The sequence below is a fragment of the Gastrolobium bilobum genome, unplaced genomic scaffold, assembly GCF_033153095.1.
Source record: "Gastrolobium bilobum isolate Gb01-03AN ecotype WA unplaced genomic scaffold, APGP_CSIRO_Gbil_v1 utg5155, whole genome shotgun sequence".
Classification (NCBI taxonomy): Eukaryota; Viridiplantae; Streptophyta; class Magnoliopsida; order Fabales; family Fabaceae; genus Gastrolobium; species Gastrolobium bilobum.
In genome coordinates this window covers 658,591-670,352 of record NW_026899054.1, presented here as the reverse complement: position 1 = coordinate 670,352, position 11,762 = coordinate 658,591, and the positions used below count along the sequence as shown (strand labels likewise).

At 32.1% G+C, this 11,762-nt stretch overlaps 2 protein-coding genes across 5 annotated transcripts; one reads left to right on the top strand and one right to left on the bottom strand.

Moving 5' to 3' along the window:
- Nucleotides 1-2,781: 2,781 nt before the first annotated feature.
- LOC133286669 (MAPK kinase substrate protein At1g80180-like) lies at nucleotides 2,782-3,586 on the top strand. The gene has a single exon (XM_061484114.1). The coding sequence runs from the start codon at nucleotides 2,850-2,852 to the stop codon at nucleotides 3,231-3,233; it is 384 nt and encodes a 127-aa protein (XP_061340098.1). The 5' UTR covers nucleotides 2,782-2,849; the 3' UTR covers nucleotides 3,234-3,586.
- A 3,017-nt stretch (nucleotides 3,587-6,603) lies between these two features.
- LOC133286659 (peptide deformylase 1A, chloroplastic/mitochondrial) lies at nucleotides 6,604-10,593 on the bottom strand. Of its 4 annotated transcripts, none has more exons than XM_061484102.1 (5): nucleotides 10,111-10,593; nucleotides 9,265-9,354; nucleotides 9,091-9,158; nucleotides 7,175-7,462; nucleotides 6,604-6,759 (listed from the first exon to the last, which is right to left on the bottom strand). In XM_061484102.1, the coding sequence occupies exons 1-4, from the start codon at nucleotides 10,486-10,488 to the stop codon at nucleotides 7,222-7,224; spliced, it is 777 nt and encodes a 258-aa protein (XP_061340086.1). In that variant the 5' UTR covers nucleotides 10,489-10,593; the 3' UTR covers nucleotides 6,604-6,759; nucleotides 7,175-7,221. The 4 variants fall into 4 exon arrangements, with proteins under 4 accessions (XP_061340086.1, XP_061340087.1, XP_061340088.1 ...); XM_061484103.1 differs by lacking the exon at nucleotides 6,604-6,759 and adding an exon at nucleotides 6,776-6,854; XM_061484104.1 differs by lacking the exon at nucleotides 6,604-6,759 and adding an exon at nucleotides 6,883-6,942.
- Nucleotides 10,594-11,762: the final 1,169 nt, after the last annotated feature.

Sequence of the window (11,762 nt, the reverse complement as noted above, 5' to 3'; positions counted from 1 at the left end):
TTTATTGTGTACTGGGATCATCATTTTTTAAGTGGTCCCTTAGTGTAAATAAGATGGTAAAATTAAAAAAGAGAGAAAATATCAGGAATAAAAAGAAAAAAAAAATTAATAATGTAAAAAAAAAATCAAAAAATTCAGTGATCATGGATCATATTAAATATTTCCATCGATCACACAGTCCCGGCCCTTTTCAATCACTTCTTTAAGCATTCAAAGTGGTATTTTATATAACATATTTTAATTAAGGGTTTTATAAGAGTTATGTTGTAGGAAAAGTGATTGTGTTATGTTATAGAGATTCGTTTTGCGTGCCGAAGTTTTTTTTTTTTTTTTTTTTGCTGCGGGCCCCACAAAATGTTGTGTGTGTAGGAAAATTTTTATGGTCATGTTAAATGATAGATGATAAACCCTTTAATTAATGTCAGAGTTTGCAGTTTGAACGATTACTATGTGTATAGCACTTTGACATGTGGATAAACCATGAAATTACGCAGCTTTAAATGAGTTTTGATAAATACGCTACGCAAAAGGAGTGATTTAAGGAAGGCAAAGCTGGCACGTAAATGGAGTTTCGGTTTTTAATCTGATTAACTCCCAAATTATGTGTCACAATTAGATATTGGATAGACATTGGAAGATAAATACGGGATTTTTTATATATATTTTTGGGATATATTATTTTACTTATTTTTTTTATGTCTACTTTACTTGCCATTTTATAACATCATTATATTAAAATCTCAATTAATATTTTTCATTTCTCTATTCTGTTAAGATTATGATATAATGGTATTGAAAAATGATGGATAATATAGGTATAAAAAAAAGTAAATAAAATAATTTATCCTTATATTTTTAACAATTACTTAGACTTATTTTTTGTTTTTGGATTAATTCCAAAGTTGTAAAAATAAAATAAAAAACAAAAGCAAATCCTACTCTAAATTTATATTAAAAACAAGGAAAAAATGTTTATCCTTTTAAATGACACAACTTATATCAATCACTCTTATAAAGAGGTGGAACTCACACTTTTATTTTATTTTTTGTCAATTCTCTCTTCTCCTTTATCTATCTCTTTCTATTTCTTAAAATGATATAACTTTACATCCTTCAAAATGACACACGTTTTTTCCTAAAAACAATGATAAAATGACATCTTTAATGCAATCAGTTGCAAACGGGAGAAATGTATTTATTGTTAAAATCTCGATTTATCACTCCGATTTTATATTTTTATGATTTTTTTTCACCAAAACGATTTTACTATATTTCAAATATTTTTACTATTTTTTACATTATAATTTTACATTTTACAATTTTTTAATCTCCTTCCAATTTTAGTTAAAATGTTGATTTTAACAACATTATGTACAACTGATTGCGCATAGAGGAAGTGTTTAAGCTAAACTATCATGTCGGCCAAGCAGGTGACTTGCACACACATCCCTCTGGACAACTCACAAGATCGTAATGCGAAAAAATTAATCTTTTAAAATTTAAAAATATTAAATTTATTATTATTAATCACCATTAAATAATTATATTTTTTCATTTTCAATCAAATAAGTCAAATTATTTATGGTCGAAAAAAAAAATTAATTATTAAATCGTAATTGATGAATTCAAAGTGTCATTGTCAATATTTAATTTTTCATTTAAAAAAAATATATATTAAATAATATTAGTTTTTTTTAATTTCCAGTCTGAATAATTCGAATTATCGTTTAGCTAATATTTAAATTCTTTGATTGAAAATAAAAAAAATAAATTGTTATATTATAATTAATTTTATTGATAAAATAAAATAAATTATCATTTAATTAAGATTTGAATATTTTTTATTTATCAAATCGTAATTTTTTATAATTTTTGGTAATTACAATTATCAAAATAGTTTTTTTCCAATGTAATTATAACCCATTTGATTACATCACGTGACACTGGCCGGAGGGCCGACAAAACGTGCTAAGCTCGGTGGGTCAACCCGTTCCACCCGCCAAACAGGGTGGAGTGGGTTGAGTTTTTCAACCCATCTAAAAAATGGGAAAGAGTTGATGGCGGACATAGGCGAAGTGAGGTGGATCAGTGTAAAATAAGATCTGACAGACGGGTCAACCCGCCCAGCCCACCAAACGGGGCGGGGCCGGGAGGAGGTGGCAGACCGAGTTTTTTCAGCCCATTTTTAAAAGTGGAGGGGGCAAACTGACTCATTTTATGACAGGTTAATGAGATGAAATGGACCCGCCTATTTTGACACTCTAGTTACACCACGCCTCTTATATATAATTAATTGGGTATTACTGGAGGACATAATTTTAAAGGGAAAAAAGTATCTAATGTTACTTTAGATAACTTTATCTAATGTTCATCAAAACGACGTCGTTTTAGGGTTAAAAAATTTAAAAATTAGAATGATAAAGACTATTATAACCCTGAAATAACCTAAAATTACAAAAAACACCATGATTTCCGCCCCAAAACGACGTCGTTTCGGTGAACATTAGATAAAGTTATCTAAACTAACCTTAGAAAACACAAACCCAATTTTAAATGTACATTATTTGAATAATTAATTTTAAAATTCATATTTACAATATGCAACCGCAAGAAAAGTAGAAAAGATTATAAAAATAAGAATAGACATTGACTAAGATGCCTTGGTACGACCTTTTCAATTTGCCAAGTCTCTTTCATTTCCTTCACCACCACTCTCTTCCATTTACTCTCTTTACATCCATATATATATATATAATAAACATCATCATAAGCATACATAAAGAGAAATTCACTAATAATATACATTACTTTAAAGCTATATAGAACTTGAAAGAAAGATCCAGATAGCCATGGCTGGTCTTCAAAGATCTGAAATGTCTTTCAGAAGACAGGGTTCATCTGGGCTTGTCTGGGATGACAGGTTCTTGTCAGGTGAATTGAACAAACTGAATCAACATGACCAAGAAGAAGAGCACCATCATCACAAGGACAAGGGTGAGATTAAAGACCTTAACGTAGCAACAGCAACAACCCCACCACCTGGATCAGGATCACTCAACACAATCCAAAGAAGCCGCTCCAACGGCGCTGCCCGCGGCTACCGGACCGGAAAAGTTTCTCCGGCGATCGAGCCGCCGTCTCCCAAGCTCTCTGTATGTGGGTTTTGCGCAGCTTTTGGAAAAACTAAGGACAAGGGTCAACGGTCAAAGACCGGTAACCGTCGATCAAGGTAGTTTGTTGAATCAACTCATGTCGTGCTGTTACCGTTACCGATTAATGTCCACTTTTATAGGTCTGGTTTTGTGTAGGTTAGGGTGAGTTGAGTTGAGTTTCTTATATTATGGAAAAAAACAGAATGATGAATTCTACCTCTCTGTTTCTCTTTTGCGTCTCACTTTTCAAGCTTTATTTTAATTATGTTAGATTAATTGTGCTTTTTATTTGTCTTAGATTAATAGTTTGATGGTGAGTTGGGTTGTAATTATGTGTATATTTGTTGGGCTCGTGAAGAATTTGATCTCTGTACAAATTAAGCAAATCTCGATTGGGATCTTTCACATGATCACGCTTATGCAAACTTGGGATGGGTTAGAAAATTGCAAAATATAAAAGGTTTGCTCATAATTGAACATGATTGAGCCCCCATCCTCCCCTCCCCCCCCCCCCCCCCCCCCCCCCCCATTTTTTTTTGTTTTATGAGATATTGATATATATGTGATAAATATGGAAAAATTTAATGAACCATAGTCTTTAAGTTTGATGTTTTTATGAACTCGCTTGGTTATGTATTTATGATCACATCAGACATCTGTGCATGGAAATTTAAGAAAATCACCACCATCCGAATCATCCCCATCCTCTATTTATTTATTTTATTTTATTTTTTTGTGGGGGGTGGGGGGTGGGGTTATGGTGATGATCATTAGCAAACAGAAGGGTAGGCGAGTTAGGTCAAATTTCATGTGTTGTTTCCTTGTTGATTCTGTAGCTACCGGAATGACTAGATGAACAAATTTTTTGTTCTAAGAATGGCTCGGCATCACATATTCATCCCAAATTCTTTTTTTTTTTGTTGGTAATCTATTCTAACCCTTTGTTAGTAGGGAAATATTTTTCTTATGTTATAGGAAAAAGTTATCTTATGTTGTAGAAATAAAATTATAAATAAGATCCACAGGTAAGAAGAGAAAGAGAAAAATGATGAGATTCAATATCTTTTTATGTGTGTAAGTAAGTTGTTTATCTCATGTAAAATGAGATAAACATAATGCTTGTTAGTATTATTGTCAAACAATAATTGTTGTGTAGTAGGGAATTAAATGGCCCTTTTTGACTGTAGAAGAAATAACTAGAGGCTGCATCTCTTTCTGCTGTTGGGTTTGGGAATTGAAATATTATGCATACTAGGAAAATCATCAAGTCAAAACAACGATTTTCGATAGGGATACTTTGGGTACGAGATGCAGTATGTTGTAACTTGTAAACAAACGGAGAAAAACAAATGATGATTGACTGTTGACCTATGAATTACGAACGGTTATAATTTTATGGTCTCCAACTTCTCGTGTTTAAGATCATTTTCTATGCAATCATAGTTATTGCATCTGTCATTCAAATACTTAGATTTTCTTTTTTCTTTTCTCTCAATTCAAGCGTCACATTTATTTTTCAATTTTTAAGTGAATGATGCGGCAATAATACCCTAAATATTTTCGTACTAAGAATAGTATATAATTGTAATATTAAATATTTTTTTTTCCATCACGTCAGCTGACAACTTTTTAAAAAATAAATTTTAAAGTTATAATTATGTATTATTCCTATACACAGTTATAATTGATTGCTACAAAAAAATTCTTTTGTAATAACATGAGAAGTGATTTTGCCTAATTTTATTGCCGAAGTTAATAAAATGAAAAAAAAAAAAAATGATCATTGACGGTTGATTCTATTGATAAACAAATGAAATTTTACACAAGATATTAGAAGAATTTTTAATTCAAATTACATTTCAATTGATGATATAATTTTTGGTCCATTCAAAGTTTCAAACTAATCTTTTTGGTCAATACAATTGATTGATTGTAATGGGAAATATAAAAACTGTTAGCAGGTAGCAGCCAGAAGAAGAAACGAATCCGAGTATTAATTTAATCGTCCATTAATGTCGGTGGTGCAGCATTCTAAATATTATTTTAATCGGCCTATAATAATTGATTTGAAAGTTGAAAAATCAAACATGTCCAAATCGAGATGGTTTTTTCCCCATTTCCATTGGACATATAGATCAAGTAGTGTTCCGCCCACGAGAAAGTGAAGGAACATGTTTCTGTCATAAGTGATTGTGTTTCCAAGGAATCATTGTCAAACGTTTCCACTAACTTCTCCTCCTAACCTTATTCTTTTGGGACATCATATACTGCTTTCCAATAATTAAAATTTTTCAAAGTTTTTCCTTTTCCTGTTTTCATTTCACCTTTTTATGATTTTTATTATTTTTTGTACCGTGTCGATACTCAATAGTCTTCCTTTCCCAACTGCTCGTCGGTGTATCCATTTTATTTTCACAATCACAACATTAAAATTTATTACTAGATATTAATATTTACTTGCTGCATTAACTAATTATTATGATTATTTATTTGAATTTTTCATTTATACATAAATAGCTTTTGTTTGATCTTTGAAGTCATCAAAATACATATTATTATATGATTATTTTTTTGGGTGGGAATATTGCACATATTTTGGATTTATTTGATTGTTATTTCAAACATCGGCTAGGCCGAAAATGTGGGCTACACATATTACCGACATCGCAGCCAAATTGGACCATCACCATAACCTATGCACCAGTGTTTCCTTTTCTTTTCTTTTATATTTAGAGTTCGCTTTTTTTAAATGTAAATAAGTTATCTACATTGAGCCCAAAACGACGTAGTTTTGAAGCAGAAATTAAGGTATTTTTATAATTAAAATTTATTTCAGAGTTATAATAATCTTTTTCATTATAATGTTTTGTCACTGTTTTATTTTACTTTACATTTTGTTAAATCAAAATATAATATTGTTTTGTCATGTTCTGTTTTATTTTTATTTATAAAATACAAATAAACATATAATAAAATTGATATATTATGTTCCGTCCAGTTTTATATGACACTGAATAAATCTTCTCCTTATCTATAATAAATTTCGTTCCAGCATTAATCATTAAAGAGTATATGAAGTAAATGCAATTAGAGAATTTTTTTTTTTTAACTTTTTTTATGGAATTTTTTTTTAAACTTTAATAGGTTATGTACGACTCTTAATACTAAAGGAGCGCTGTGAACCTTTGACCGTATGAACAAAGAGTCATCATCCCCCAGGGCATAAGCGTAGTGGAAAGGGTCGAAGCCTAGGGTCTTGTGGCATAAATGCACCAAAGCACCGGGTTCGATTCCTGCCTCGACATGCACATCTCGCGATTTACATCCTCTCAAAGTTCCCAAGGGCGTGGACTTGAGGGGGGGGTGATGGGCCGTAATCCAAAAAAGAGTCATCAAATCTCTCAATTAATATTACAAATTTTAGCATATGCTCTTCCAGTTCATTGGTGATGTTTTTTTTATGGGAAATGTTTATTTTGTTTTATTGATTGTTGTTGTTAAATATATGAAAGATCTTAAATACAATAGGTGCACCAAAAGATCCTGAAGTGTGAGTATGATTCAAATCTACGCAAATAGCATTACTTCCATGAGGCGAATCACCTTCCTGTAGAAATGTAGATGGTAGGGGAAGAATCAATGGAATGGGACAGGAATGGTGACCCAGATCTTACAAGATCAACTCCACAAATGTATTTCAACCTGAAAACCTTAACTTCAATGTTTCCTTGAAAGTCAATAATATGTCTGTTGCACTAAAAGTGATTTCAAAATGTCCCTTTGCAAAAAACTGCAAGAAAATGGAGTAACAAAGGGTATTGGGGATCAAGGATGGCTTAATTAGAACAGGTTGGTTATCCTCAACAAAGTGGCAATATTAGCTTTATGAAATTTTTTCTAGTATAAGCTATAATATTGACACTTAAAGTGAAGTAGATTAATCAGAAAAAATAGTATAATGGAACGACAATTCTTGGCAAAATGCTGGTATTGAAAATTGAGGGAGATCAAGCATAAGAAACCTGTGTTGTTGGCCTTATCAGAGGCAGCTGCAGCCCCAAAACTTGGGTTAGCGAGGGCCAAGTTTGGGGCACCCCTGGGCAAGAGGCAAGTCCAGGTTGTCTACAGTTCTGAAAGTTCTAGGTACCATCTTATCAACATACAGAGTTCCATCCAAGTGATCACACTCATGTTGTAAAATCCGTGCCTGCCAACCCGAAGCAGTTATTTTGATTGGCACACCATAACGATCCAAACCTGTAACCTCAACGTCAAGGTATCGCTCCACCGCCGCTCTAAATCCATCAACACTGCAAAATGTTATAACCATTGAAGATGTTAATGGTTCCCTGGATAAAAGGACTGAATATATGTTGTTGCACACAATATTGCTATATAAATCACAAACTATTAAATAAGCCAAGCTTATTTATTGTTTTTTTATTGCTGACTTTACAATTTTGAAAAAGCTGTTACCTACATCAATAATCAAGTAATGTCATTTGAATTGTAACCGGTTGGAATGAAATGCACCTAAACGTGGCATATTTACAATAATAGGACAAGACAACATTAAGATATCTCACTATACTGTTGTACATGCCACTTTGGGAGCTGCAGCCATGTTCATGCATTATACTCATGGTACTTCACCATTGACCAATTATAATTTAGAAATGCTTAAAGTTTAGATCTCTTCAAAGCTGATGGATATTGGACATGGAATTATAAAAACAAAACAAATACAGGTTCATATCAGAATACATAAAGTGAGTAAGCTAGACTTTAGCAATACTTCAAACATTCATACTGTTGGCACCGAACAATCACTACACTCGTCATCTGATTATGAAGTATGAACTATACCCAACACAGATCAGCATTTAAGGAATAGAGCATTCTGGTGATTCAAATGTTTTAAAATCTGAAATCATTTAAGCATATGCAGACAATCATCTTCAAGTTAATCTTCTGGTATTATCAAAACTTCTATCTACTCATTACAGGATGCCAACCAAGAGGTATTACCAAGTTGAGAAACCTTGTTTATGGAAGAAAGTAAGAATTAATGCTCTTTAGTCATTAAGCAAAAAATAATAACCCCCTAGCACATCATCTCTGAAGCAATTGTTTAAATGGAGGAATATATGCATCAGGCATATAAGAACCACAAAAGTTCTCTCTTAATAGAACAGGTTAAGAGAGAATCATTAGATAGCGTCATATTGGTTGCTTCAGTGACTGCATCTTCCTATTAGTTCTTCTTCTTGTTTGAAAGTAATTGAGAGAAATAGGATATGATCTTTAGGGGTGTGCAAAATAACCAAAAAACTGAGCTGAACCATGAACCGAACCACCCTTAAATAGCCGGTTTTAAAAAATCAGTTCATGAACCAAGCCGGTTTTTAATGAACCAGTTCATGAACCGAACCGGTTTTTAGAATCAGTTTAAGAACCGAACCATTTTGAACCGAACCGGACTGTTTTCGAACCGAACCGAACTGTTTTCAAACCGAACCAAATTGATTTTTATTAATTGATTTTTTAATTTTTAAATTTTTTTTCTTTTTAAAATACGATCGACCCGAATCGATTCCGAACCGAATCATTTAAACCAATTCGGTTCGGTTTTTCAAAAAATCCGGTTCAGTTCGACCCATGCACATCCCTAATGATCTTGGTCTCCTTCAAAATTTTACAGGAAGTTAGCCATTACCCATGAAAGAACCAAAAAAGACTATTGAGAGTCACGACAGTAAAAGTTCAAATAAGATATGCACAAATTTCATAGAGTAATAAGAGGAATGCTATAGCTTCTACTTCTCATCTCAGCTACTGAATTGTTATGACTTATTAGCACAGACACATGAATTGATAGTCTGGCAAAGCAAGTGTGGTAACACAGAAGGAAAATGGAAAAAGTAAATTATTGGCTCACCTCAAGCAACCTTCAAAAAAAAGTGCAGTCCTGTTGCTCTTCTTCTCTAGCTTGGGATTCAGGATCACCTGCCTCAAGAGAACTAATGAATGATGTACTGAAGTAACAGACCTTAAGGACAAAACTATATAGATTTAATTTTAATACTCTCTTTTTCTCTGCATATGAACATACCAAAAGATCAAAAGGTCGTCTATCTTGAGCTTGGGTCTCTTCCTTTGGGGCATAACTAATATATTCTTTGGTATCTTCCAAAACAATTATCTGCATACATGAAAAGACAAAAATGTATATTTTTAAACAGCTGCATATTATGCAGTAATATTCAGAAGATTTTAACTTAATAAACCTTGATGCTTTAATATTTCAGCATATTGTTATTTGTTAAGCAATAAAGATTCAGCCACCAATGAGTGAAAATAGGGTGGGTTGGAAAGATTTTATTTTTGTAAAGGGTAAACCTTCAACTCACTCACAAATCATAGGAATGGCAAAACTTTTTAAGTTGGAATGTAAATGAGTTGCACAAATTCACTTTCAATTGTTCCACATTGTTGTTTTAACCAAGCAAGCATGAAGTAATTCCATTCTAAATTTTTTACCGTTTCAAAACAAGTGCACCCTTAATCTATTAGAATTTCAGTCCCCATGCAGGCTGCAGCTCATTCAACCTTTTTTCTTCCTTTAAGTTAAAAAAAAAAAAATTAAAAAAATGTGTGATTAAAACATTTGAAATTCTAAAGAACTTAGTTGGACGACTTTGTCAATCAACTAGCTCCCTAAAAAATTTTATTCTAGGTTCACCACTGATATTTACACACATTTCATTATATCATCTACTTTTCTTCCTCACTAAACAATGATAGTGACACCAAAATAATAATAACAAATAATGAAATTGGCACACACACACACACACACACAAGGCAATTAAGCTAGAATGAATGAAAGAGGAGAAAGGCACAAATTTTAGAAAATGGGGAAGCCAGAAAACACAAAATTAACAAGAATAAAACTTACCCTGAAAGGAATTCCAATCTGGGGAGCAGCTAGACCAACCCCAGGAGCTTTCCTCATGACCCTGATCATGTCATCAATGATCTTCTGCACTCTCTCTGAATTTATCTCATTAGGGTCAACTTCTTGGGCAGGCTCATGTAGAACAGGGTCACCAGCTTTGACAGTGTCAGGCAAGTTCACCTTCTTGTTATCTGCTCCAAGACCCAAAAACCAACCTGCTCTTGCAGTAACAGTTTGAGAAGATTTGCAGCATTTGTTAACATCCAATGGTGGCCTTGCAATTGCAACTCCAGATAATGGGGTTGCAGTTGAACGCATAAAGATAGAGTTTTGGGCACCACATATGGGAAGCACACGCAGCAAGTGCTTGGCCACCATGGCCTTTTTCTCACTTTTCTTCTCTTATTTCTGCAGACTATTATCCAATTCCTCAACACCACCAACAGGGTGTGTTTTTTGGGTTCGGTTAGGTTAAAGTTATGGTACTTTCAGACCCAACCCAAGGATGAAATGTAGTTTTTTTTTGGTATTCAAGATGAAATGTAGTTGATTGTGTTGACAATGTTATTGGATTTTCAAATAATTCTCAAGTATTTGATGATTAATTGGGAGCATATCAAGCAATAAAAATGTCTTATTTTGAGAGTATAAATAACAAATTTTGAAATTGTTTTATAGAAAAATTATTTATTATTTTAAAAAATATAATTTTGTATATTTTAAATGAAAAGATTATATTTTAATACATATTTAATAATTTTCTTATTATATTTTTTCTCTACAATATTTTTTTTTTCTCTTCTTTTAATTTCCTAGAGGAGATAATATAAAAATTCATCAAATATATATCAAAATATTGTAGTTTCACTTAAATTGAGATAAAATTGTGTATTTTAAAACGACATACATTTTTCTCTTATTAGATTATTCAGATATTTAAATTATCAAATTATGTAAAAAATATTGATAGTCATATAATTTTTGAATGATTTTAATTTTTAACATTTATGTTTAAGAGCTTGTCTCTCTAATCTTAATCTATAATAATAATAATAATAATAAAAACTCTTACTTTATTTGATTGTTTTCGATGAATTTTTAAAAATAGAAGGCGTCAAGCAATTATAAACTCTTGTCGTAACTGCACCCTGTCGGCAGCAACATCCTCCTGTTGTGGTTCGAAGATGTCCCGCAAGAAATTCTTACTAGCTTCTCATGATGTAATGGTTTCTTTATATTGAATGAGTTTGAGTTTCTTTTATTTATTTACATTTAGAAGTCCTATATTTAGATATGAAATTTTCTACAATTTCCTTCATAACTAAGAAGGGTTTCTAGCTATTTGTATACCCTACTATTAGTTCTTATCTGTTAGTATTTTGTTTACCGGAACTGGATATCTATCCATCTAAACACGAATATTGGATATGGATAATAAATCTATCTATAGTATGGGATAGAATCCAAGTCACATTCAGGATTGTAAGCCCATGCAAAAGATTGCTTTTGTATTCCCTCATCATTTTCCTTTTCAGAGTCTCTCTATTTGTACGCTGAATAATAGTAATGGCACCACCAAATTAATGGCAAGAAACGGCAGGGACTCCAGAAATTTCATTAAGGTGCGTTTTATTGCCATATTGTTTTTTATT

Coding starts and splice junctions, on each gene's coding strand:
- LOC133286659 (XM_061484102.1), bottom strand. CDS start 10,488: ATGGTGGCCAAGCACTTGCTGCGTGTGCTTCCCATATGTGGTGCCCAA. Junction 9,355..10,110: donor AGATTGGAATTCCTTTCAGG/GTAAGTTTTATT, acceptor TCATGTATGCAG/ATAATTGTTTTGGAAGATAC. Junction 9,159..9,264: donor GACGACCTTTTGATCTTTTG/GTATGTTCATAT, acceptor CTCTTGAGGCAG/GTGATCCTGAATCCCAAGCT.
- LOC133286669 (XM_061484114.1), top strand. CDS start 2,850: ATGGCTGGTCTTCAAAGATCTGAAATGTCTTTCAGAAGACAGGGTTCA.